This window comes from Mesocricetus auratus, unplaced genomic scaffold (genome assembly GCF_017639785.1).
Source record: "Mesocricetus auratus isolate SY011 unplaced genomic scaffold, BCM_Maur_2.0 Super-Scaffold_100676, whole genome shotgun sequence".
NCBI lineage: Eukaryota > Metazoa > Chordata > Mammalia > Rodentia > Cricetidae > Mesocricetus > Mesocricetus auratus.
In genome coordinates this window covers 98,524,132-98,546,097 of record NW_024429266.1, presented here as the reverse complement: position 1 = coordinate 98,546,097, position 21,966 = coordinate 98,524,132, and the positions used below count along the sequence as shown (strand labels likewise).

The 21,966-nt window shown below is 56.9% G+C and overlaps 1 protein-coding gene across 2 annotated transcripts in view; it reads left to right on the top strand.

The window, feature by feature from the left end:
• Positions 1-21,966, top strand: part of Kdm4b (lysine demethylase 4B) — an 83,074-nt gene that overhangs the window by 20,872 nt on the left and 40,236 nt on the right. For both annotated transcript variants that reach the window (XM_040739218.1, XM_040739217.1), the window contains exons 3-6: positions 2,659-2,823; positions 7,022-7,197; positions 7,558-7,672; positions 11,156-11,349. In XM_040739218.1, the coding sequence (XP_040595152.1) occupies positions 2,683-2,823; positions 7,022-7,197; positions 7,558-7,672; positions 11,156-11,349 (626 nt within the window). In that variant the 5' untranslated portion in view covers positions 2,659-2,682. The remainder of the gene's footprint in view (positions 1-2,658; positions 2,824-7,021; positions 7,198-7,557; positions 7,673-11,155; positions 11,350-21,966) is intronic.

The following is a 21,966-nucleotide window of genomic DNA, read 5'->3' as shown; positions in this document are numbered from 1 at the left end:
GCTCTGTCCTGATACCTGTCCCTGGATATGGGAGCAACCTCCTGTAGGGTGGGCTTCAGGGGATCCCTCTGCGCTCTGGTGTAACTGGCAGAGGCGAAGAGGACACCTTCTCTGTGGGCAGTAAGGAGCTGTTACCACTAGGTGGAGCCAGGTACTTGCTTTTTGGCGGCCAGCATGTTGTGGCTGAGAGTCTTCTCTCCCACCCCCTAACACACACACACACTCTGAGGTTCCAAGGCCACTAGCTACAGCTCCTGACTGTAGGCTACTAGGTTACTAGGTTACTAGCTCTGCCTAGGCTACTAGGCTATTAGCTCAGCTACTAGGTTATACTAGCTCTGCCTAGGCCAGATTCTCAAGACAAGTGGCACCTAGAATACTCCTTGGGCTTGGCCATCATATGCACGGACATATTTGTGTCCCAGGAGCTTTTGGACCCTCACCTCTGTGTATGCCCCCACTGGCTTCTGTGGCTAGTGGCTGTACACATGGTGACCGTGCTCTAGTCCACAGTGGTCTGTGTGGTGGTAAGCGAGGTATCTGGGGATGGCTTGCCCTGGGGCACTCCACTTGCCAGTTTGTCCAGCTTCTGGTGGCATTTGAACCCTTAGCTCCCTGCCTCCCTTGTGACTACACTGCCCGGGTAGCTCAGACTTCTGGGAGTGGCATCCTGTCACTTCTAGTCCTGGTCCACCTAGTCCTAGTCCTGGTTCTCCTCTGTGCCTCTTGGGACACCCTGAGGGGTGAGCTGTGGTTCCGGCCCTCCCGCTGACTCTCAGCAACAGGGACATCAAGATCTCAAGTCCTTGACAGGGAAATGCACCTGCTGCTAGGTCTGACAGTCTGAGTTCGATCCGTGGGTCTCACGTGGTGGGAGGAGACAGCTGACCCCTGCAGGTTGTCCTTTGATTTCCGCACAAGTGTCTGGACAACGCTGCCTGCTGCTGGGTCCTGGCCCTGCCTCCACGTTTATCCTGTGTGCTGTTGGCCATGGGCTCTGTGTCCTTCCGCCAGCCCTTATGTGAGTCTGTAGTGTCCCCTTGATGGAGTACAGCCCTCAGGTCCCATGCCCTCACAGTTGCCCCCACAAGACCCTGGTGACAACCTGGGCCTGCTGGCCACACAAAAGACAGACAGGAGAGAGGACTGCTGTGTGCTGCCCCAGTCCAGGTGGACGCCGTCCCAGGGAAGGAGAACTGAGAGAGAAGGAGGCGGTGGGTGCAGGCACACTCATCACATGAGGGTGGGAGTCAGACTCTGGGACCACCCAGTTGTCAGGGCTCAGCAGTAAGCCATGGAAGAGGAGCTGTGCTGTCCTTCGTCTGGAAGACACCCTGTGCTCCCCCACTGAATGGCTTGCTGGGCAGCCAAGGTGGATGGAGCCTAGGGCTGGACTCGGCTGGTGGTTGCTGTGCCCTTCCATGCCCCTCCCCTCTGCTGTCCAGAACTCACACCGAGGCTGCTGATTTCTGGCTGCGGGGTCCCTGGGATGTGATGTTCCTTTTGTACCATCTCCCCCAGCTCTCACCTCTACATGCGGGGAGGGGTGGCGGTGGAGCCTGGACTCAGCAATTGATGGGGGGCCTGGGGGTAGGTCAGATCTCCAGCAGGATAGCTCCCTGTCTGTGACTAGGGCCTGCTCCTGATGCCCTGGAGGACACAGCACTGTGGCTCTGAGGGCTGTGTCCAGTACAGCCCCAGGACTCCCAGGTGTCCAGTACAGCCCCAGGACTCCCAGGTGTCCAGTACAGCCCCAGGGTATCCAGCTCCATCTGGTACAGCCCCAGGACTCCCAGGTGTCCAGTACAGCCCCAGGGTATCCAGCTCCATCTGGTACAGCCCCAGGACTCCCAGGTGTCCAGTACAGCCCCAGGGTATCCAGCTCCATCTGGTACAGCCCCAGGGCACCCAGGTGATGCAACCTCATTCCTCTCCAGAGTCCATCAAGGTAATGGCCTTTTGGTGCCTGGCCACCAACCCCTGGCCTAGATCTTTTCTATGCCCACCAAGCCCTGCACTCCATTTCTGGGCATTTGCTGCCACCTGGTGGCCACCCTGGGAAATGTGTGGGAACTGTGGAGGAGGAGCTCCAGGAGGAGGGAAGGGACTGTGACAACCCTTCCTGCCCCTTGTAGGGCCAGGAAGGAGACCAGCTGTGCTGCCCCCTACAGCATAGATGCTTCCAGCATCTGTGATGTCCCTTCCGTGCAGACACAGACGGGTCGGCGCTGGCTGTGGCTTGAGCGTACTCAGATGGGTTGGGTTTGCCTTCCTGACCCAGGCCTCCCTGAGTAGCTTGATGGATTCCAGGCTTCGAACAGTTGGCCCTGTGCACAAGTGAAGCATTCTCACCAGGCCAGGACGACCCCATGTGCACAGGGCTCTTGGGTGGATGTGGTGAACACAAGGTCCACATGGGGAGAAGACCCCTGCTGAGAGTGGAGCTGGCTTCTAGGGGCCTCTGGTTACAAGGAGCAAAACTTGCTTTGGAGGGAGGGTACCTGTGCCGTTAGCCAGCTGGTGGGAGAGATGGAGTCTGGTTTGCTGACACGCCCCGGCTGCCCGCCGTTGCTCTCCTGCAGCAGGGGTGTTTTGTTACCTGTGCGGGGAAGTATCACAGTGGCGATGGCTGCACTGACCGATCTTGTCCTCTCATAGGTGAGGCTCTGCATTGCTGCAGCCATGGGGTCCGAGGACCACAGCGCTCAGAACCCCAGCTGCAAAATCATGACCTTCCGCCCCACCATGGATGAGTTCAGGGACTTCAACAGATACGTGGCCTACATCGAGTCACAAGGTGCTCACCGCGCGGGCCTAGCCAAGGTGGGTCATGCCACTCCCAGGCTGCTCTGTGGCTCGATGCCACGTACTGCCACTCCAACCCTTTTAAATTTACAGAGACTCCAGTTCTGTGAGGGTGCCTGGACCAAATCAGGGCACTCGTGTCACTAGCCCTGGGGAGAACCCAGCCTGGGCGGGACACAGCCTATTGTTACACTAGGCTAGGACGGAAGGACACCCAGTGCCTAGGGCAGTGGTGCCAGGAGACACCTTTAGTTCCTGATTAAGTGGCAGTGACCCGGAGCAAGAAGTGGGCTAGAGAGTTGTGTGAGTGTGAATGAGTGAGTGAGTGAGTGTGAGTGTGTGAGTGAGTGTGTGAATGACTGTGAGAGTGTGTGAACGAATGTGAATGTGAGTGAGTGTGTGAATGAATGAGTGTGTGAGCGAGTGTGAACGAGTGCGTGAGTGTGAGTGTGTGCGAGTGTGAGTGAGTGTGAGTGTGAGTGTGTGAATGAATGTGAGTGAGTGTGAATGAGTGTGAGTGTGGCTGAGTGTGTGAGTGTGAGTGAGTGAGAGTGAGTGTGAGTATGTGAGTGTGAATGAGTGTGAGACTGAGTGTGAGTGAGTGTGAGTGTGAGTGTGACTGAGTGTGTGACTGAGTGTGTGAGTGTGTGGGGGGGTGTAGGCATAAGGTCTTGCATAGTAGAGTATGCTTGACATCTACAGAAGGGTGATGGCGTCACTCTGCATTTTTTTTCTTTTTTAAAAATAGCCAGGTGATGGTGGTGCAGTCCCTTGATCCCAGCACTTGGGAGGCAGAGGCAGGCAGATCTCTGTGAGTTCTAGGCCAGCCTGGTCTACAGAGTGAGTTCCAGGACAGCCAGAGCAGACACAGAGAAACCCTGTCTCAAACAAACAAAACAAAATATGTCTGTGGGTATGCACACATGTGTGCAGACATGTGCGTGCGTGTGTGTATGCACGTGTATGTGCGTGTGTGTACGTGTGTACGTGTGTACGTGTGTGCGTGTGTGTGCGTGTACGTGCGTGCGTGTGTGTGTGTGTGTGTGGAGTCACAGTGGTGGGAGCCTCCTCATGAGGGTCTGGGCTCTGCATACTGAGTCAGCTCTCTGCCTCTCGCTTCATTTCTTTCTCCTCAGCACTGGAGTGCGCCCAGGTCTCCCATGTGCTGGTAAACCGCTCGCCTGGGCCTTTCATGTGCAATGACAGCCTCAGGGTTTTGTCTGAAACACCTAGGACAGTGTTGAACCTCCCAGATGCTAGGAGGGCAGGCCGGCACCCTCACACCTGGCCTTGCTCGTGTGACTCCTGGACAATTGCTGGTGGGTCCCCACATGGCCACCATGCTGTCGAGAATACCTGATTCTCTGGAGGTCATCCAGCACCTCGAGTGCCATAGACAGTCCAGAAACCCCACAGATGGCAGACGATGGGGCTGGATAGGTAGCTGTGCCACCAAGCCTGATGGCCTGAGCTTAGACCCCTGGGATCCACACAGTAGGAAGAGAGCTAACTTCTGTGAGTGGTTCCCTGTCCTCCACGTGCGTGCACACACATGTGCACACATGATAAATAAGCCAGTAAAATAAATAAATAAAAAGGCACAAAACCTTCCTCGGGGCAGTGGTGCCCTCTGACGCAGGCATGCTGTCTGCCAGCCACAGCCAGCTCTAGAGCTGTCAAGTACTGTCGCCTCCCGAAGTTCAGTTTCTCCGTTAGTGCCTTCCTCATGCAAGGCTCACAAGGGGGCAGGTGTCACAGAGAGCTGGATGGGCCTTACGCTGTGTCTACCCTTCCCTTTGTGGGGCATTCCTGTGCATTGCCATGTTGACCTGGTGGCTCTCATCCTTTTAATGGTCACGAAGCACTAATGACGCACTCACGCCGTTCCCTCTGATCGCGGCCCAGCAGGCAAGGACACTGGGTACTGCCTTCTTCCTGCCCTGCCTCTCTGAATCCGCACGTATGGACACAGGTGTGCTGGTGCATGCCCATGTTCATGTACACAGTGTGCACCCATGTGGTGTGTGCGTGTGCAGGCCAGAGCAGAGTGGTGACGTTTCCTCTCGCTCTTCTGACTCTGTGAGAAAACAGAGCCCCACTGAAGCTCACCGTTCTGGCTAGGCTGGCTGTCAGGGAGCTGTCCCTATCTGTCTCCACTCCCTGTGCTGAGGTCACAGGTGCATAGCCCTTTACACAGGTGCTGGCAATTTGAACTCAGGTTCTCATGTTTTCAGAGCAAATGTTCTTACCCAGTGAGTGTCTACCCAGCCATAGTGTGTCTGCATGCCTGCACATGTGTGTCTGCATGCCTGCACGTATGTCACCTGCAGACGTGCCTCCCAGCATCTTGCAGTCCTGGAGTTGGCCTTGGGTTTCCTGTGGAGGATGCTCAGCAAACTCCTGTCCCCAGCCTCAGCTGGAGCCCTCCATCCCAAGGCTCTCGAGCTTTTCTTCTGGCTCAGCTGCAGGTTCCTGCTCCTCTCTTTCCCCCATGGACACAGAGTGGGTGACCATGGCCTACTTTGGCCCCTCCTCCTGCCTGCAGCACCCTTTCCACCAGAGGTCACGGGGCACGGCCATCTTAGACTGTCCTCTTTTTTTCTGCTGAAGTTCCTGAAAATGAGACCATGGCATCTTTGATCTGTCGCCTCATGCCACAGCCTTGTGCAGGTGCAGCTTCCCCACTGGCATTTCTAGCATTGATTGAGTGAGTGCGTGCGTGTGTGTGTGTGCATGCACGTGTGCGCTCGCGCGCGTGTGTGCGCTCGCGCGCGTGTGTGTGCGTGCGTGCGTGTGTGTGCGTGTGTGTGCGTGTGTGTGCGTGTGTGCGTGCGTGTGTGTGCGTGTGTGCGTGCGTGTGTGTGTGCGTGCGTGTGTGTGTGTGCGTGTGTGTGCGCGTGCGTGTGTATGTGAGTGCGTGCGTGTATGTGTGTGTGTGCGGGCGTGTGTGTGTGCGGGCGTGTGTGTGTGCGGGCGTGTGTGCGTGTGTGTGCGTGTGTGTGCGTGTGTGTGTGTGCGCGTGTGTGTGTGCGTGTGTGTGCGTGCGTGTGTATGTGAGTGCGTGCGTGTATGTGTGTGTGCGGGCGTGGGCGTGTGTGCGTGTGTGTGTGCGTGCGTGTGTGCGTGCGTGTGTGTGCGTGCGTGCGTGTGTGTGTGTGTGCGCGTGCGCACACGTGTGCTCGTGCATGCGTATGTGGGGCTGCCTGCACTCCCTGGGTTGGAGTTTCTGGTCTGCCCCTCCTGCCTTCACCGTGTCCTGGGGGCCTTGCCACTCTGGTTCAGCTTTGCCTGCCTGAGTGGAGCATGACACTAATGTAGTTCAGGCTCCCTGTGACCTCGGGAACCTGCGCTACCCTATGGGAGAGAAACCTGGGGAGGCTGACTCTCTCTGAGCCCTGGGCACACGTGCAGCACGGCACACACACCTCCTGCCCTCTGAGAGCAGTTGACTCCAGGAAGCCTCCACGCACGCATGCACAAGTACAAATGTGTACTAGAGGCTCTGCTGCCTGCACAGCTGTCCCTACCACCTCCGCAGGATCTGTGGGCCCCAGGAGCTGAGAGGGTGCTTGCTACAGGCAGTGAGAGACAGACTCACCCAAGTGTGGGGCGTGCTCTGAGTGTGTGCCCTTCATCTCTTCTGGAGGAGGGCTCCGCCGTCCCCATCCCAGCGCTTGGGCTGGGTTGATGATGCCTTGTGCCTCAGTTTCCTCAGAGCAGCCCCCTGCCTGCCTAGCACTGCTGCCATGTCGGTCTGTGTGGAGTTACTCTCCTCTAGTGTCTGCTTCCTGTCTTCTTGGGACCCCAGACGCCGCTTCTGACCTTGTCTGAGCCACTCCCTTGCCGCGCGCGCTGCCATGTGCCCGCTGTCAGAGCAGGACTGAGGAGGCCCCGCTCTGCCTGCTGCCTCCTGCAGCCGGGGCACCTGTGCATGGCAGCACTGACCAGGAGCAGACTCACGCATAAGAGTGCTCAGAGTGGGGCCCCTGCTCACCCAGCCCTCAAGTGGGTTGGCTCAGTTTACACCACACACCATGCCTGGCTCAGCCCTGACTTGTGGCCCAGTTCCCCGTGTCTGCCACCTCAGCTAACATTACTGTCATGGTTTTGTGGTGCCTGTGTATGGCAGCACGGGTCTCGGGCACTTAGATCTTCGGGGACCTGGGATTCTCTAGCCTTGGGAGCTGTGTCACCCATACCCTTCTTGGCCCCACAGATCATCCCGCCCAAGGAGTGGAAGCCACGGCAGACGTATGACGACATTGATGATGTGGTCATCCCAGCACCCATACAGCAGGTGGTGACGGGCCAGTCGGGGCTTTTCACACAGTATAACATCCAGAAGAAGGCCATGACCGTGGGCGAGTACCGCCGCCTGGCCAACAGTGAGAAGTGCGTGGGATCGAGTGTCTCCCAGCTGCTCAGACTCCCTACTCCCTACTCCCTGGAGGGCCCCTCACCCCATCCCTGTCCCTGTCCCTGTCCCCAGGGCTGCCCTCATCCCAGTGTGTGGCCAGAAGTGGCCCTCCTGTGGTGGTCCCCATGCGTCCTGTATCTGTGCCGCTTGAGAGCTACAGTCATAGCGTATGCAGACACACGGCCCCTTGCCCTGTGCTCTGGCTGCCCCTGCTTCCTGAAGCTCTGTGTCCCTCCTTGCCATAGCAGCCTTGGCTCTGGGGTTGGGTCTGAGGTGGCTAGAGGGTGCTGTACTGCCCAGAGTCCAGTCTGAGCCGTTGTGCTGTTCGTTCCTAGGTACTGCACCCCACGCCATCAGGACTTTGACGACCTGGAACGAAAGTACTGGAAGAACCTGACCTTCGTCTCGCCCATCTACGGGGCGGACATCAGTGGCTCCCTGTATGATGAAGTAAGTGTCTGTGAGTGCCCGCCATGGGCCTGGCTCCTACCTCCTTCACCTGCAGCCTCACTGCCTGGGCCGTTGTCACGCTCAGGAACCCAGGGCAGAGCCACATTGGTGCTGGTACCTTACTACATGCTTCTGGAAGGTTCTGTTGGTTGACAATTTGTGTGTGTACCTACCTGTGTGCATACACAGGAGACCTGTGGATAATTTCAGATGTCTTCCTCAGATCCTGGCCCTGTCTACCTTGCTTTTGGGGGGGGGACAGGATCTCACTGTGTAGACCAAACTGACCTCAACCTCAAGGAAGTATGCCTACCTCTGTCCATGAGTGCTTGGGTTACCTAGTCTACCTTTTTTATTGTTGGTTTTTATTTTATTTTACTTTTTTTGGTTTTTCAAGACAGGGTTTCTCTGTAGAACAGCCTGTCTGTCCTAGAACTCACTCTATAGACCATGCTGGCCTCAAACTCACAGAGATTCACCTGCCTCTGCCTCCGGTATTGTTGGGTTATTAAGTCATTTTTTAATTCTGCGTGTGAGCGTTTTGCCTGCAGGTGTGTTTAGTCCCCTGGAACTGGAGTACAGCCGGTGTGATCCTCCATGTGGGTTCTAGGATCGAAGTCTCAGGCCTCTTCAGCACCGAGCTATCTCTCCAGCTCCTCACCCTGCCTTGTTTTCTGGGAAGGGGTCTCACTGAACCCAGAGCTCACCCACTAGGCTAGATTAACTGGCCAGCAAGCCAGGGGGCACTCCCCTGTGTCTGTCCAGAGCTGGGATTATGGGTGTGCACGTCCCATGCAGCTTTCTGTGTGGGTGCTCAGGCCAGTCTCCACTGAGCTGTCTCCTCAGTGTTGGTTGTTGTTGGGTTTTTGTTTTTTTGTGTTTTGAGTTGCGTGTGGTGTGCGTGTAGGTGTCTGTTCTTGTGTGTGTGCACGCAGGCCATGTGTGTCTGGCCTCTCTGTTGTAGATGTGACCTCAGGTCATCAACACCTTTATGCCAAGTCCTCTCAGTGGCTATGATTGTTCCTAAAGGCAGCCTGGTTTTGTACAGCCGCCATGCCATGCGCTACAGAGTTCAGTGGGCCCAGCGCACCCACAGTGATGTAGAGTCCTGGTCTACCATCCCAGAGGATGGACCTACTCATGAACAACCACCCCACCTCCTCAGACTGACACCCAAGAGTATGCTTTCTGTCTGGACATGTCCTGTTTTTAGTGTCCCACATTGTGGCCTCTCGTGTCTGATTCTTGATGTCCTTGGGGTCCCTGCACTCTGGGTGTGGGGGCCCACACAGCATACCCTGTCATCAGGTGATAGACATGTGGGCTGTGACCTGCCTGGGCTCCGGGAGGTGAGGCAGCTGTGGGTGCTGTCCAGGTCCCTGTGGTCAGGGCTACGTTTCTCTGAAGTCTGCATGCAGGGTGGACCTGCTGGGCTGGGCTGTTCTCCGGCTGCCCCGCACCCACCCCTGCTTCTTGGCACTGCGTGTGAGAGAGGTGCTGCCACACTGTGCGTCCTTTGTCTCCCAGGGGCTCCTGCTGTCTCCGTGCCTCTCTGGAGAAGTCTGTGCTTAGATCTTTTGCTGTATGAACGTGTTTCTAGATTCCCAGCACCACCTCAGGTGCCTCTCACTGCCCCCCCCCCCGGCCGCGGGGGTCTGGGTGCCGCAGCCACTGCACACTCACACACGTGAGTCCATGCAGTCCCCCTGCCTCAGCCTGTGATGCCGGGCACTGCTTGCCTCCATTCTTCCTTTTCCACAACGTCTCAGGACTGAAATCATGGCTTCTGTCCTGCAGCTATGTGGGTTTAGGGTTTGTCCACATCCTTTCTGCCTCCCTTCCTTCCTTCCTTCCTTCCTTCCTTCCTTCCTTCCTTCCTTCCTTCCTTCCTTCCTTCCTCCTTTCCTCCCTTCCTCCCTTCCTCCCTTCCTCCCTTCCTCCCTTCCTCCCTTCCTCCCTTCCTCCCTTCCTTCCTTCCTTCCTTCCTTCCTTCCTTCCTTCCTTCCTTCCTTCCGTTGTTCCTTCATTACTGGCAGGATTGAATCCAATATTTTCCAGGGTAATTTATTTTAAAAGAAGGCTTATTTTTTTCAAGTGTATGTGCTTACCTGTGGATGCGGCTCTCTGCTGATGACTGGGGTGGAAGCTGTCTCACAAATCCTTCTGTTAATGGCCTTTTCCTCCCTTCCTGAGCCAGGGTCTCATGGAGCCCAGGTTGGATTTGAACTTGCTGAGGATGAGCTTGAACTCCTGACTCTCCTGTCCCACCTCCTGAGTGCCAGCATCCTGCGCCCGTTCACGTTGTCCAGCGTCACCCTGGGTGGGCGAAGCCTGTGCTCTGATGGGGTGTGGGGTCTCTTGGCGGGGCGGTGTGCTTTACCCATTGCACGTCCAGAGCAGGAAGGTCTCTGGCTGGTGGCCCCGTGCTCTCTTCTCTTGGTTTTGGGCTCCCTGTTCTCTAGTAGGTGTCTGGTGCTGTCACCTCGTTGTTTTGTCATCTGTGCTCCTGGGGTAGCGCTATGTGAAGTCAGAGTCTGGACTCCACCCAGCAAGGTGTTGCAGGCATGGCCCCTGCACCCCCACCTCCTGTCAGCTAGTGTGCCACCTTTATGGAGGACTCTGGCCATACACAGGCTTCATCCACCAAGAACAGTCCCTGGGCCACATCTGCCACAGGCCCCTGGAAGTTTGTGGCTTTGGCCTGTGTGCCTGACTTACGTAGAGTAGTCCAGAATCTGTTATAGATGGGGAAACTGAGGCCCAAACCAGAGGACTTTTGGCCCAGCCATGGGATGATTGTCCCCACGAGGTTGTACCTGAGTCCCTTTCTTGTAATCCGTGACATGTTCCATGCGGGTGACCATGCTGGGTGACAGGCAGGGCAGCAAGACCATTGTATGCTCCGTAACCTGTTGCCATGACCTCAGCAGCCTATGCTCTGCAGACTCGGGCCTTCAGCCTCCTGGCAGGAGAATGGTCACCCGGTGGCTCTCGGATGCAGAGAGGGCTCAGGTGCAGGCATGGGAGGCTCCTGCTCTGCTTTTCTCCAGCAACATTTGAGAGCATGGGTCGAGGTCCGGGCTTCATCCATATCTGCCTGCACCCTGTGAAGCTGTCTGGTCTTGTCTGATGGAAGGTTCTGGAAGGGCTGTCATTTGGGCATGGGTTCACATGCTTGTGAAGGCATCACTCCACTTGGAGACTGCCTTTCTCTGTGTTACTTGAGGTGTGGAGGTCGCCGCCAAGCTGATGTCCTCCCTTGGCACATGCAGGCTTATAGACTGTAACATGCTACTCCAGGAAGGCTGGGGTGCTAGGGAGAGTTCAAGGCCTGAGCAGCTCTAGTCTGCCCATGACCCTAGTCCCCTTGACCTCTTGGGATGAGCAGCTGGAGCCTGGGGACCTGATGCCAGCGCACCTCCTACATAGGTGGGCGCAGATGTCCTGGGAGGACTCTGCTGACCACGCCTTCGCTGTCCACAGGACGTGGCCCAGTGGAACATCGGCAACCTGAGGACCATCCTGGACATGGTGGAGCGCGAGTGCGGCACCATCATCGAGGGCGTGAACACGCCCTACCTGTACTTCGGCATGTGGAAGACCACCTTCGCCTGGCACACGGAGGACATGGACCTGTACAGCATCAACTACCTGCACTTTGGCGAGCCCAAGTCCTGGTGAGTGCCAGGGTGTGCTGGCAGGTTACTGTGGGCGCCTCCTGTTCATACTCCAGGCCTCGGGGAGGACCACGGCCTTGATGGTAACAAGTGCCCACCTGCCTTCTAGGTAGCGAACTGAGGGCTGTGGCCTTGCCTGAGTCCCTGCCAGGTGGATGGCTGTGTCACCTTCTGGTCACATCGCAGGGCTAGTTTCCGCTATGTGAGGTGCCAGCATGCCAGCAGTATTCTCTCCGTCTCTGCCGAATGCCAGGCACAGCCTGTCCCAGGCCAGGCTCCTATGGCCCCTTGGGCTCAGCCTCCTTGTCGCACAGTGTGGACAGGAAGGAGGCCCTCCCCCACACCTGGTGGTGCTGAATGGGGAGGGCAACGCTGAGAGCTGGGGCTGTCCGTGGGTCCCCACTGAGGGCTGGGGCTGTCCGTGAGTCCCCACTGAGGGCTGGGGCTGTCCGTGGGTCCCCACTGAGGGCTGGGGCTGTCCGTGAGTCCCCACTGAGGGCTGGGGCTGTCCGTGGGTCCCCACTGAGGGCTGGGGCTGTCCGTGGGTCCCCACTGAGGGCTGGGGCTGTCCGTGGGTCCCCACTGAGGGCTGGGGCTGTCCGTGGGTCCCCACTGAGGGCTGGGGCTGTCCGTGGGTCCCCACTGAGGGCTGGGGCTGTCCGTGGGTCCCCACTGAGGGCTGGGGCTGTCCGTGGGTCCCCACTGAGGGCTGGTCCCAGGAGCTGGCTGTCCTGCAGCCATTTCTGTCAGTGCAGTGAGCTGCTTAGGCAGAAGGCCTTTATTTCGGGCTCACGGTGCAGCCCACAGTCAGCCCCTCAGGGAATTGGAGCCACACCCATGTGGATGGAGCATGCTCAGCTGCTTCCTCGGCCCCCACATGGTTCAGGGTCACGGCCACCATGTTCAGCTCCATTTTCCCCATTCATGAACACTCAGGTCCCTTGGACTTGGGCCCCTCAGGCCATTCTGACTCAGACATCCTTGCTGAGATTCTCTTTGTGGTGGTCTTAACATCTGTTAAGCTAACCATCACCTGGCCTCTACTTGGTTGTGGAGGCACCTTCGCCCACCAACAGCTGAAAATTCAGAATGCAGGGAGCCCCATTGTTCCCTTCAAGTGCTCTATGTTTGGGGCACTTGTGTGACTCCTGTGGTCTCTCTAGAGCGTAAGGTGACTGGCTCCAGCCTTCCTAGTCACACCTGTGGCCACACCTCCCTGCTGCCCCAAGTGTGACAGGAACACCTTGCCTGCAACAGGCCTCCCTGTATTGCTCAGCTGTGGACAGGGCTGTGTGCCCAGCCTGTGGAGGGTCACACCAACAGTGCCCTCTTGTGGGTGTTTCTGCCCTCAGACCCCAGGCACACAGTCCTCCCCACTCCAGTGGAGTCCATATTTGGCCCTGGGCGGCTCCCCTGCCCTGGAGGACACAGCTGTGTTGGTGTGTGTGGACCCTTAGCCTACAGCCTGGCTAGCTTCCTGACTGATGGCCGAGCTGGGCTGAACTCGGGCTGGATGGGAAAGTGAACCCCAAATACTGTCCCTTTTCTGGCATTCTCAAGCCCCGTGGGTCCCAGCACTGCCCCTCACAGTTACAGAAGTGAGAAATGCCTGAAGTGTTGTGTCTGCTTCCTCCCCGGGGCCTTAGAGCTCTGCACTCTGCTGTCTGAAAGTGGGACCCTTTCTCCCTCTTCTGAGCTGGCCGTGAGGAGTCTCTCAGTCTCTGACTATCCTGCTGCCCTCTGAGGGCTCTGTGACACTGGTTATCCAGGACAGTCCCTGTGCACTGGGAGGTGGCTTCCCGGGCCCTGCCAGCTGTGGCTCTCAGCTGCAACAAGACCCTCTGACAAAGGAAGGGCTCGCCTTGGCTCCACCGTCACGCGGGAAGGTGCTGAGGCAGTTGGTCGCCTGACAGGAAGGGGACGGGGTGGGTGCTGGGGAGCTCCTTCTTGTACGTGGTCAGGGAGCCCAGCCCAGGGGATGGGCAAGTCTTGTCTCCTGGAGGTCTGTCCCCCACGCTTCTGGACCCTGTCCACTGGTCACTGTGGGCTCCTGCTGGCGTGTCTGAGCTGTGCACACCACCCTTTCCACAAGGTCCCTGCCTGTGGAAGCCTGGTGTGACAGTGGTAGGCTGGATGCTATCTCATGAGCAGCCTAGACTGTCGTTAGCCGCCAGTGTGTGCCCCGCCTCTATGTACATCTGTCCAGCCGGGTGACTCCTCCCGAGATGCTCTGCTGCCACCTGTGTGGAGGGCAGCTGGGCTGCTACCTGGACCCCTGGAATCCCCTGAGAAATGATGAGCAGTGACAAGGGCCAGTGGCCTGCTCCTCGTGGCTGCGTTGTCCTACAGGGCTAGTGACACCTCTGGATGCAGACAGCCCACAGCTGTTCCTGCTGCAAATCCCCACATTTGCACAGCAGTGGCCTGCGTAAGCAGGAGTGTGGGTATGCTTGCGTGTGAGAGTGGAACCAGGACCAGCTGACTGTGGAGGCCAGGGCCCGCGTCCTTCTCCTGGTGGCCACTAGGTGGCACTCCCGCCCTTCTGACGGGCAGCCATTCCCTGGAGTCCCACCCTAGCTACTCTTAGATGCCATAACCAGGCTCCCTGGCTGCCTGCTGTGTTCAGGGTGGGGAAATAACCCCACTTTCTCCCCCACAAAATAAGAGTAAAGAGCAAGAGCTGCAGGCCAGCCAGGGCTGCATGTTGAGGCTACAGCTCAACTAAGCAGAAAGAGAGAGGGGGGAAGAAAGTCGCCAAGCAGGCCCCTCCACCCCAGGCCGAAGCCGAGAATGAGAGCCGCCAGCAGCCATCATATGGCCAGTGAAGCTGGTGCCAGTCCTAGAGAGACGGGCTGGTGGGCAACTGTGGGCCTGTGTGGGGCTGGAATGTTCCAGTGCTGGGAAGCACCTTGGCAAAGACAGTGAGAGCCATGCTGTCTGAGGGTTGTGCCAGGCGGCGTGTGGTCACATGACCCTGCGACATGTAAGGCCTGGGGCTCCCTGAAGGATGATGGCAGGCACTCACCATCCTTGCATACTGGGTGCAGGTTCAGTAGCCCACTCCCTGCAACGTCTGTGACTGGGGAGGGCCATCAGGACTAGCGGTGAACTCAGTGGCCACTTGTTGCGGGAAGGAAAGCCCCAGCAGCCTTGGTCTTGGTGAGGGAGGCCTTGTAGCCCATAAACAGGGGTCTCCTATTATGAGCGTCTGCCCTGCCACCCCCTCCCGTGGCAGGGAGGGGCCTTAGCTAGCTCCCCATTGCTGCTAGGTAGACACCATGGCTCAAACCAGCTTGGGGAGGGGGGTTGATGTGGCTTATACATTCCAATGGCACTCTACCATGGTCTGGAGTTGGGGCAGGAGCTGGTACCGAGGCCATATTTACTGGCTTGCTCCCCATGGCTTGCTCAGCTGCTTTTTTATAGATCCAGCGAGCACCAGCCCAGGGGCAGGCCCCCCGCCCCCAAGTGAGCTGACCTTCCCACACTGACCATAAGTAGAACACTGCCGCACAGGCCAGTTTGATGGAAGTGTTTTGTCTATGAGGTTGGCTCTTCTAGGACACTCTAGATCTGTCATGTTGACAGTTGGCCATGACAGGATGGGACCCATGTGTCCTTGGGGACATGCATGTGTGTGTTTACTTGGCTTCTCCCCACCAGGCTCTGAGCCCCAGAGAGGTGGGACTTCAGCTAACCCTGTGTCTTCAGCTCCAGCAGGGATCTCAAAGGGGTCAGCAGCACTGGGTTCCGGATGCACCGTTGGGGTTAATATATTCTCCCTCTTGGATATTTGGGTGCTGCTCCCTGGATGAAGCTTAAAAGCACGCCTTTAATCCCAGCACTTGGGAGGCAGAGGCAGGCGATTTCTGTGAGTTCAAGGCCAGCCTGGTCTACAAAGTGAGTTCCAGGACAGCCAGAGCTGTTACACAGAGCAACCCTGTCTCAAAAACAAAACAAAACCCCAAAATTAGGGGGTCTCTCCTGCTGAGCCCCTTTGTCTCCCTCTGTTGTGTGACAAAAAAAGACTTTTCCTGGGGACACGCAACACAGAAATCCACTCATCCCAGTAGGGAGCCCACAGCAGACTAAAGTATGAACACCACAAAGTCCTGCTCGGTGAACCATGAGCTTTACTGGGGTCACTGACAGGCATGTGGGTGAAGGGAGACAGCTGTGTCACCAAGGCCCACCCCAGCACGGTGACAGCTCATGGAGCTGGGAATCTGGAGGCACTGCATAGCCTGCAGGCCACACAACAGGCTGGAGAGCTCCCTTCCAGGCGCCTCAGCTAACCTGAGCCTCTTCCAGGCAGCTTGATTTCCTTAGGGAATCCTTAGCTTTTATTGCTCACTCTGTCAGGGAGGAGCCTAATGAAATTGGTTTGTTTCAGGGACTTCCCGTAGCTGTTTTGTTCACCTTCCTATTTAAAGAGCCTCCCGCAGGATGAAATGCTCCAATCCCCGCCCCCCCCCAGCAGAGTGTCTAGTGTGGTCTGTGTCTGTGCTTTGCTTCAACACCATGCTGGGTTTGGGTGCATGAAGATATTTGAAGGTCCTAGCATTTTTTGAAGCTTCTCTGGGTCTGTTGCTGCTTTTGTTGATGTGATCACAGTCAAAGGACTTTGGAGGTGGGGTGTGTGCTGCCCTGTGCAGGAGCATGGAGAACCCCAGACTCCACTCGGTCTTCCAGAAATGGTTATAGCAGGCAGCATGGAGAACCCCAGACTCCACTCAGTCCCCCAGAAACGGTTACAGCAGGTGGAGGTGGCACTTGGAGGTGGGGTGGGCTCTCCGGTTTCCACAGAAGCTGTTTCTGTATTGGGGTCTCTGGAGGAGTAGTCACACATGTGCGGCGGCAGTGTGGCCTCTGAGGACAGAGCCTTCCATGGCGTGTGAGGAGCCTGTCCTTGCAGGGCTCCTGGTGACGCCTCCTTGCATAATCCATGGCCACTGGTTAGTTAGACCCTGAGTCCTAGCCTAAGGAAGGAAGGTTACTTTCATCACCACCTAAGGCCCCAGTGGACAGCCCTGTGCCAGCCAGTGCCATACTGGCTTCTGAGTGTCTTGCAGCCCCCATCCTCAGGGACCAAAGATGGTCCCTGTGCCTCACTCACCCTAGGCACAACCCTCTGCAGTGGTCATCCAGGCCACCCGACTCCTCTGACTGCTCAGCTTGCAATGCTTGTTTCTCGTCTGGCTTGCGTCATGTGGCCCCTCCCTCATCCAGTGGGGTGGACGCTCTCCACTTGCCCACCATGCCCCGCAGCCCTTTGGAGAGTAGGTGCCCCACCGTGTCTGTCTGGCTAACTCACTGGGAAGTGGGAGGTTCTGCTTCCACCTAAAGCGAGTGGCTGTCATGGATGGGGACATAGCCACCCGGGGAGGCTCCTTCCTGCTCCCTGCCCTGCACTCTGTCCTCTCCAGAGCACCTAGCCATGGTGCCTGTCCTCGGTTGACCCAGGAGTTCTATGAGAGGCAGAGCTGTCTGCAGAAGGGGCCTCCTGAGGGCGACATCGTCCCAGGTGTCACCCTGTGTGTGGAGCCTAGCAGCAGGCACTGTGACTGTGATGCTGCTGCACCAAGATGGCTGTGGCAGGGAGGGAGTCTTTCTCCACCCAGTCCGTGTCTAGTGGTGACCTTGACCTCTCTGTTCCAAGGATGTGTCCAGCTCCAAGTCCCCTGACCTGTCCTGTCTCAGACACTGCGGGTGTGTGGGGCAAAAAGTCGCTCCACAGGTTGCTGTGAGCCCCTCCCCACCCTGACTACTAGAAGCCAGGAGACCCCAAATGCCAGCCAAGGGTGCTCTCCAGCTGGCATTAAGGCTCTGCCCTCGGGGCTTGGCGTGCTGGTCAGCTCGACTGGTTGGTCTAGACACACAGGAACTATTAAGGGACAGCTGTGTTACCCCTGGCCCAGTGCTCCTCCAGCCTCCTTATGGGGCCTCTGGACTCACTCTGCTACAGCCACTGCCCCCCCCCCCCCAGTGCCACTGCTCTGGCCTTCTGCTTGAGACAGCGCTGTACATCTCAGCCACTTTGGGAACCAGAAGATTAACTCTTGAGGCCGGTGACACGCCTGAGCGCAAACTGGGACATTGGGGCCCTTGGTATAGCAAGATGAGTCCTGTGTCATTAGCCACCGCGGTGCTCTGATGATGGTGGGCAATTCAGAGAGTCTGGTGCACACGGCAGGGTGCGGCTCTGAGTCACAGCCTGTGCCCATTAGCTTGATGAGCCGTCCCAATGTGTGTCCTTTCCACAGCCGGGCCTTGCAAAGAGGTGCTTGCAGCAGGCCTGCCCTGCAGCTGTGTCCCTGGGATCAGAGGGTTAGAGTAGCGGGCACCATGCACATGCTGGGGCTCTCTCAGGGCCCCACTGACTGCGTCCCAGACCTTTCTGTCTCAGCAGCATCGACCAGAAAGCTGTCTGTCTTCTTTGTCCAAAACAGGGCTGTTATCTTGCAGCGGGTTATGGAGTCTCCCTGCCGTAGATCTGGAGAGGTGAATTGAGCTCGGCTCTTGGTGAGCTGGGGGATGGCCTGTGAGTTCCCCTTGGTTGTCATATGGCCTGCTGTTTTGGTAGGGGATTCCTCTCCCTTCCTCTTCCTCCCTCTCTCTGTCCCCTCCTCCCTGCCCTGCTCCTCTTCCTCCCTCTCTCTGTCCTCCTCCTCCCTGCCCTGCTCCTCTTCCTCCCCTGGCTCCTGAACTCCGTTCACAGTGTAAAGTGTCCTCGACTCCCCGGGCCGTCTGTTGTCTGGCTTCCCTTGTGCTCTATGGCCTCGGTGATTGGAGCACAGCGTGTTCTGTGGTCAACGCCACCTCAGGCCAGCCCTGCTGATGTTGATCGTGTGCTCAGGGCGCATAGTCCTTTCCCCACAGGGCATTACTGTCCCTCATGTTGCATTCTGAGATGAAATGAAATGTTTTAATTACCAGAGAAGTCAGGAGAAGGAGGAGAGAGTGGCCCTGTGCCGGGCTGACAGCTGAGCCCAGCACTGCAGTGAGGTGCATTCCTGTCTTGGTCAGGGTGCCGGCCGGCTTCCTCTCCTTTTCCCTGGAGAGGAGTCACCAATGGCTCAGAAGCAGAGTGTATGGGTCCTTCAGGCTCTCTAGGCAGGTTACAGCACGCCCCTACCGCCCGGCTGCATGGGAACATCCTTGCTCTCTGCAGCCCTGTCCTTGGAGGGCCATCCCCTCATGAGGCCAAGCTCATCCTAGGAGTTGGTCGGTTTTGTTTTTTTAATGACTTTTTTATTTTGGATGCATGGGTGTTTGCCTCCATTTACGTCAGTGTGAGCGTGTCAGTCAGATCTCCTGGAAGTGGAGTGAGCCATCATGTGCTGGGTATTGAGCTGGGTCCTTTAGAAGAAGAGCCAATGCTCTTAACTGCTGGGCCATCATTCCATATTTTGCAGCCTCCAGATGTGCCATGGAGCCCCCTCTTCCCGCCCTTGGCCTGGGTGTGTGTGCACGCTCCCACGTGTGCTGTGAACTCCCTCTGCAGCAGTCCTGTCCTGCTCCCTGCACAGCACTGCTGTCTTGGCTTTGATGCCTGGAGCTGCCCCCTCTGGTCCTTTCACTCTGTGCATCTGTCCTAGGGCTGCGTGGCCTGGCAAGGGCCACTTTCAAACTTTGTGCAGACAGGCCAGTCTTGTCTCTACTGTGTGTGAGAGCTGCCTCTGCCATTGAGGCAGTGCTTGGCACGCCTTCCTGCTGGGAACTCCCCTTTGCAGGGCTGTATTGGGGTCTGCTGATGACTGTTGGGCTGCCCCTGCAGAGGCTAAGACACAGGACCTGCCACTATCATACCCACTGTAGGCGGAGGGACATCACCTGGCTGTGAGCCTCACTCAGAAAACACTGTTCTTGCTTTTGAGAGAGCTCAGAAGATCTTTTGTCTCTGCCACCTTACCCACTAGTGGGCCAACACCTGTTGGCCTGACATTAGCTTAGGGCTGGTGGTGGGCGGGCAGCCAATACTGGCAAGCCCACAGCCCAAACACGGCTCCAACCTGTCCTCCCCTGGGGCCCTGCAAAGTTGTCTGGGGCAAATGTCAACATACTCACTGACCTGAGGCAGTCGGGCCACTTCAGATCTAGTGACAACTACTCTGGTTCTGTTAGGCTCTGGAACCCCCAAGGTGCAGGTGAGAAACTGGGGCTCTGCTGGAAGATGAGGTTGGGACAGGAATGAGGAGTCCCTACAGTGCAGTGCCTTCCAGGAAGGGTTCCTAGTTTGTGGGGGGCTCTGGGAGTCACAGATGTTTCCAGTGTGCTCCTGTCCTGTTTGGCACCAGTGGCTGTGGGCACTACTAATGTGTCCCCAGCTTCTCTGGCTGGATCTGGTGACAGCAGATGGCCCTGCATCATTTCAGCATCTTTAGCGTTGGCACCATGACATGCCACATGACTCAGGTGCAAGAAACCACGGGGACTCTGTGCTAGGCATGCCCCTGGACTATCTGGAATTGGCTAGGTGTGTCCCTAGCCATCAGGCCTGTCCTGTAAGCCCAGGGTGGCTCTGAAGTAGGAGCCAGCAGTGGAAAGAGCCCTGCCCCCCAACACACCCACAGTGGCTGGTTTCCACAGCAACCACTGCTCGAGTTAAAGTGCCTGCCTTGTCTTTGCTCAAAAGTCAGGCATAGGTACAGTGTGTCCCTTCCAGAGCCCTGGCTGCTGATGGGGTAATGGCCCTGCTCAGTGGCTTCCGTCCTGATTGTCAGAGTGGGGGACTAGGGAGGAGTAACCCCTGTGTGAGGTTAGCCTTTCCCAGCCACATCCGGAGCAGGAAGCTGGAGCCCCATGGGATAGGGGGAGTGTTACAAGGCCCCTCCAGCAGACATTGCGTCTGGACGTGCAGTGGCGGCCATGGGAAAGAAATCTTTTGATGGGCCACTAACAATTCTCCCAGCTTGGGCTGGGGAGATGGCTCAGAGGTTAAGAGCACTGACTGCTTGCTCTTTCAGAGGTCCTAAGTTCAATTCCCAGCAACTACATGGTGGCTCACAACCATCCATAAAGATATCTGGTGCCCTCTTCTGATGTGTAGATGTACATGGAGGCAGGATGTTGTGTTAATAATAAATAAATAAAATCTTAAAAAAAAAAAAACAATGCTCCCAGTTTGGTCTGCACCGGGCTCATCCCCAGAGAGACTTGGGTGACCACAGGCCTGCTGCCCATGCTGCCTACCATGCCAGTCATAGTATATGGCTCACAGGTTCCAGGAGTGTCCCCTGAAGCAGCCTCCTGTCTGTCCACCATGCCCTGTCCCTCCTGAGCAGCAACACCTGGTTCCTAGAAGACCTGTTCTTAGTCTTCTGTTTACAGTGTTTGAGCAAGTGAGTAGCTTGGGAGACCACTGCTGCAGGTTTATGCATGGACTGTGGAATCTAGGCTCATGACTGCATGTGGGCTTCTGGTTGTTTTAAGCCATGGTCCAGGGCAGTGGAATAGGGGAATCGGAAGTTTCTGCATGTCCAGTCACAAGTCCCGAATGCCCGTGCCTGCAGCATCAATAGGACCTGTCTCTTGGACTGTCTCCTGTGAACGTGTCTCAGACCTTTGGCAGTGCAGGGTAGGTGCCATCCAATATAGGGCCACAACTGATCTTGGTCATTTACTAAAAATCCTTGGGGTAGGGCTGGGGTGGGGTCCCACACCTCTGCTGAGCATGCAGCATCTACCTTAACTGAGATGGGTGGATGTTAATGGACCATTGCCCGCACCTCCTCCCCAGTCCCCCATGGAGATGTAGCAGCCACAGATATCCACTATTCCCCAGCCACCAAGACGCTGTTCCCTCCACACCACCAGCTTCCCTGTGGGGGGTTAGCCCCAAATCCAGGTCTCTGTGTTCTCCAAGCCAGCTCTCTTGATCCCCTGTGAGTTTCAATAAAAATAGCCTTACTAGAAGCCATTGACATTGCTGGTGTGTGACACCAAATTCTACTGCCTATTGTCCCAGAAAACGATCCATTAGAGATAAAGGCAGCCTTCCTAGTTCTGGCTGCTGCTGTCTTCTCTGCAGTCTCTGTCGGTGTCTGTCCCACCTACGCAGGCAATAAGAGATGGGATTCCCTGGGGGAATGGGCAGGCTTCACTCTGTGCCAGCTAGACCAGGCGGTTCCTGGCTGGAGGCCCCTTTTAGTGGAGGCAAACCAAACCCCTTTTTGTAGCAGTGGTCGACTTGGGTACACAGAAGCCCATCCCCTCATATGGGGGTGCTTGCAGCCCCCATGTGCCCTTCCCCTGTGTGTCAGACCCTCTAACCTCTCCGTAGGGTGGGCAGTAGGTAGATGACAGTGTATTTGCCAGTGTGCCCTGGGAGCCCAAATGCCTGACTCCAAGGGTTCCTTGGACGCCTGTCCAGGTTTTACTCTGACCTGTGGGGTTCCTCCTTTTGTGACTCAGCTGTAGTGACCTCTTTGGTCATAGCAAGATGTCCCCTGTGTTTGCTCTCTAAGGTGTCCCTGACTGTGGCTAGGGTCACCCTTTCTCACTCTCTCCATGGTGTGGCCATGGGCCTGAAGGATCTTGGAGGGAGCATTGTCTACCTGCTGCTGGGGACACAGAGCACAGGTGACCTTGGACTCTATGAAGCATTGATTTACTTCT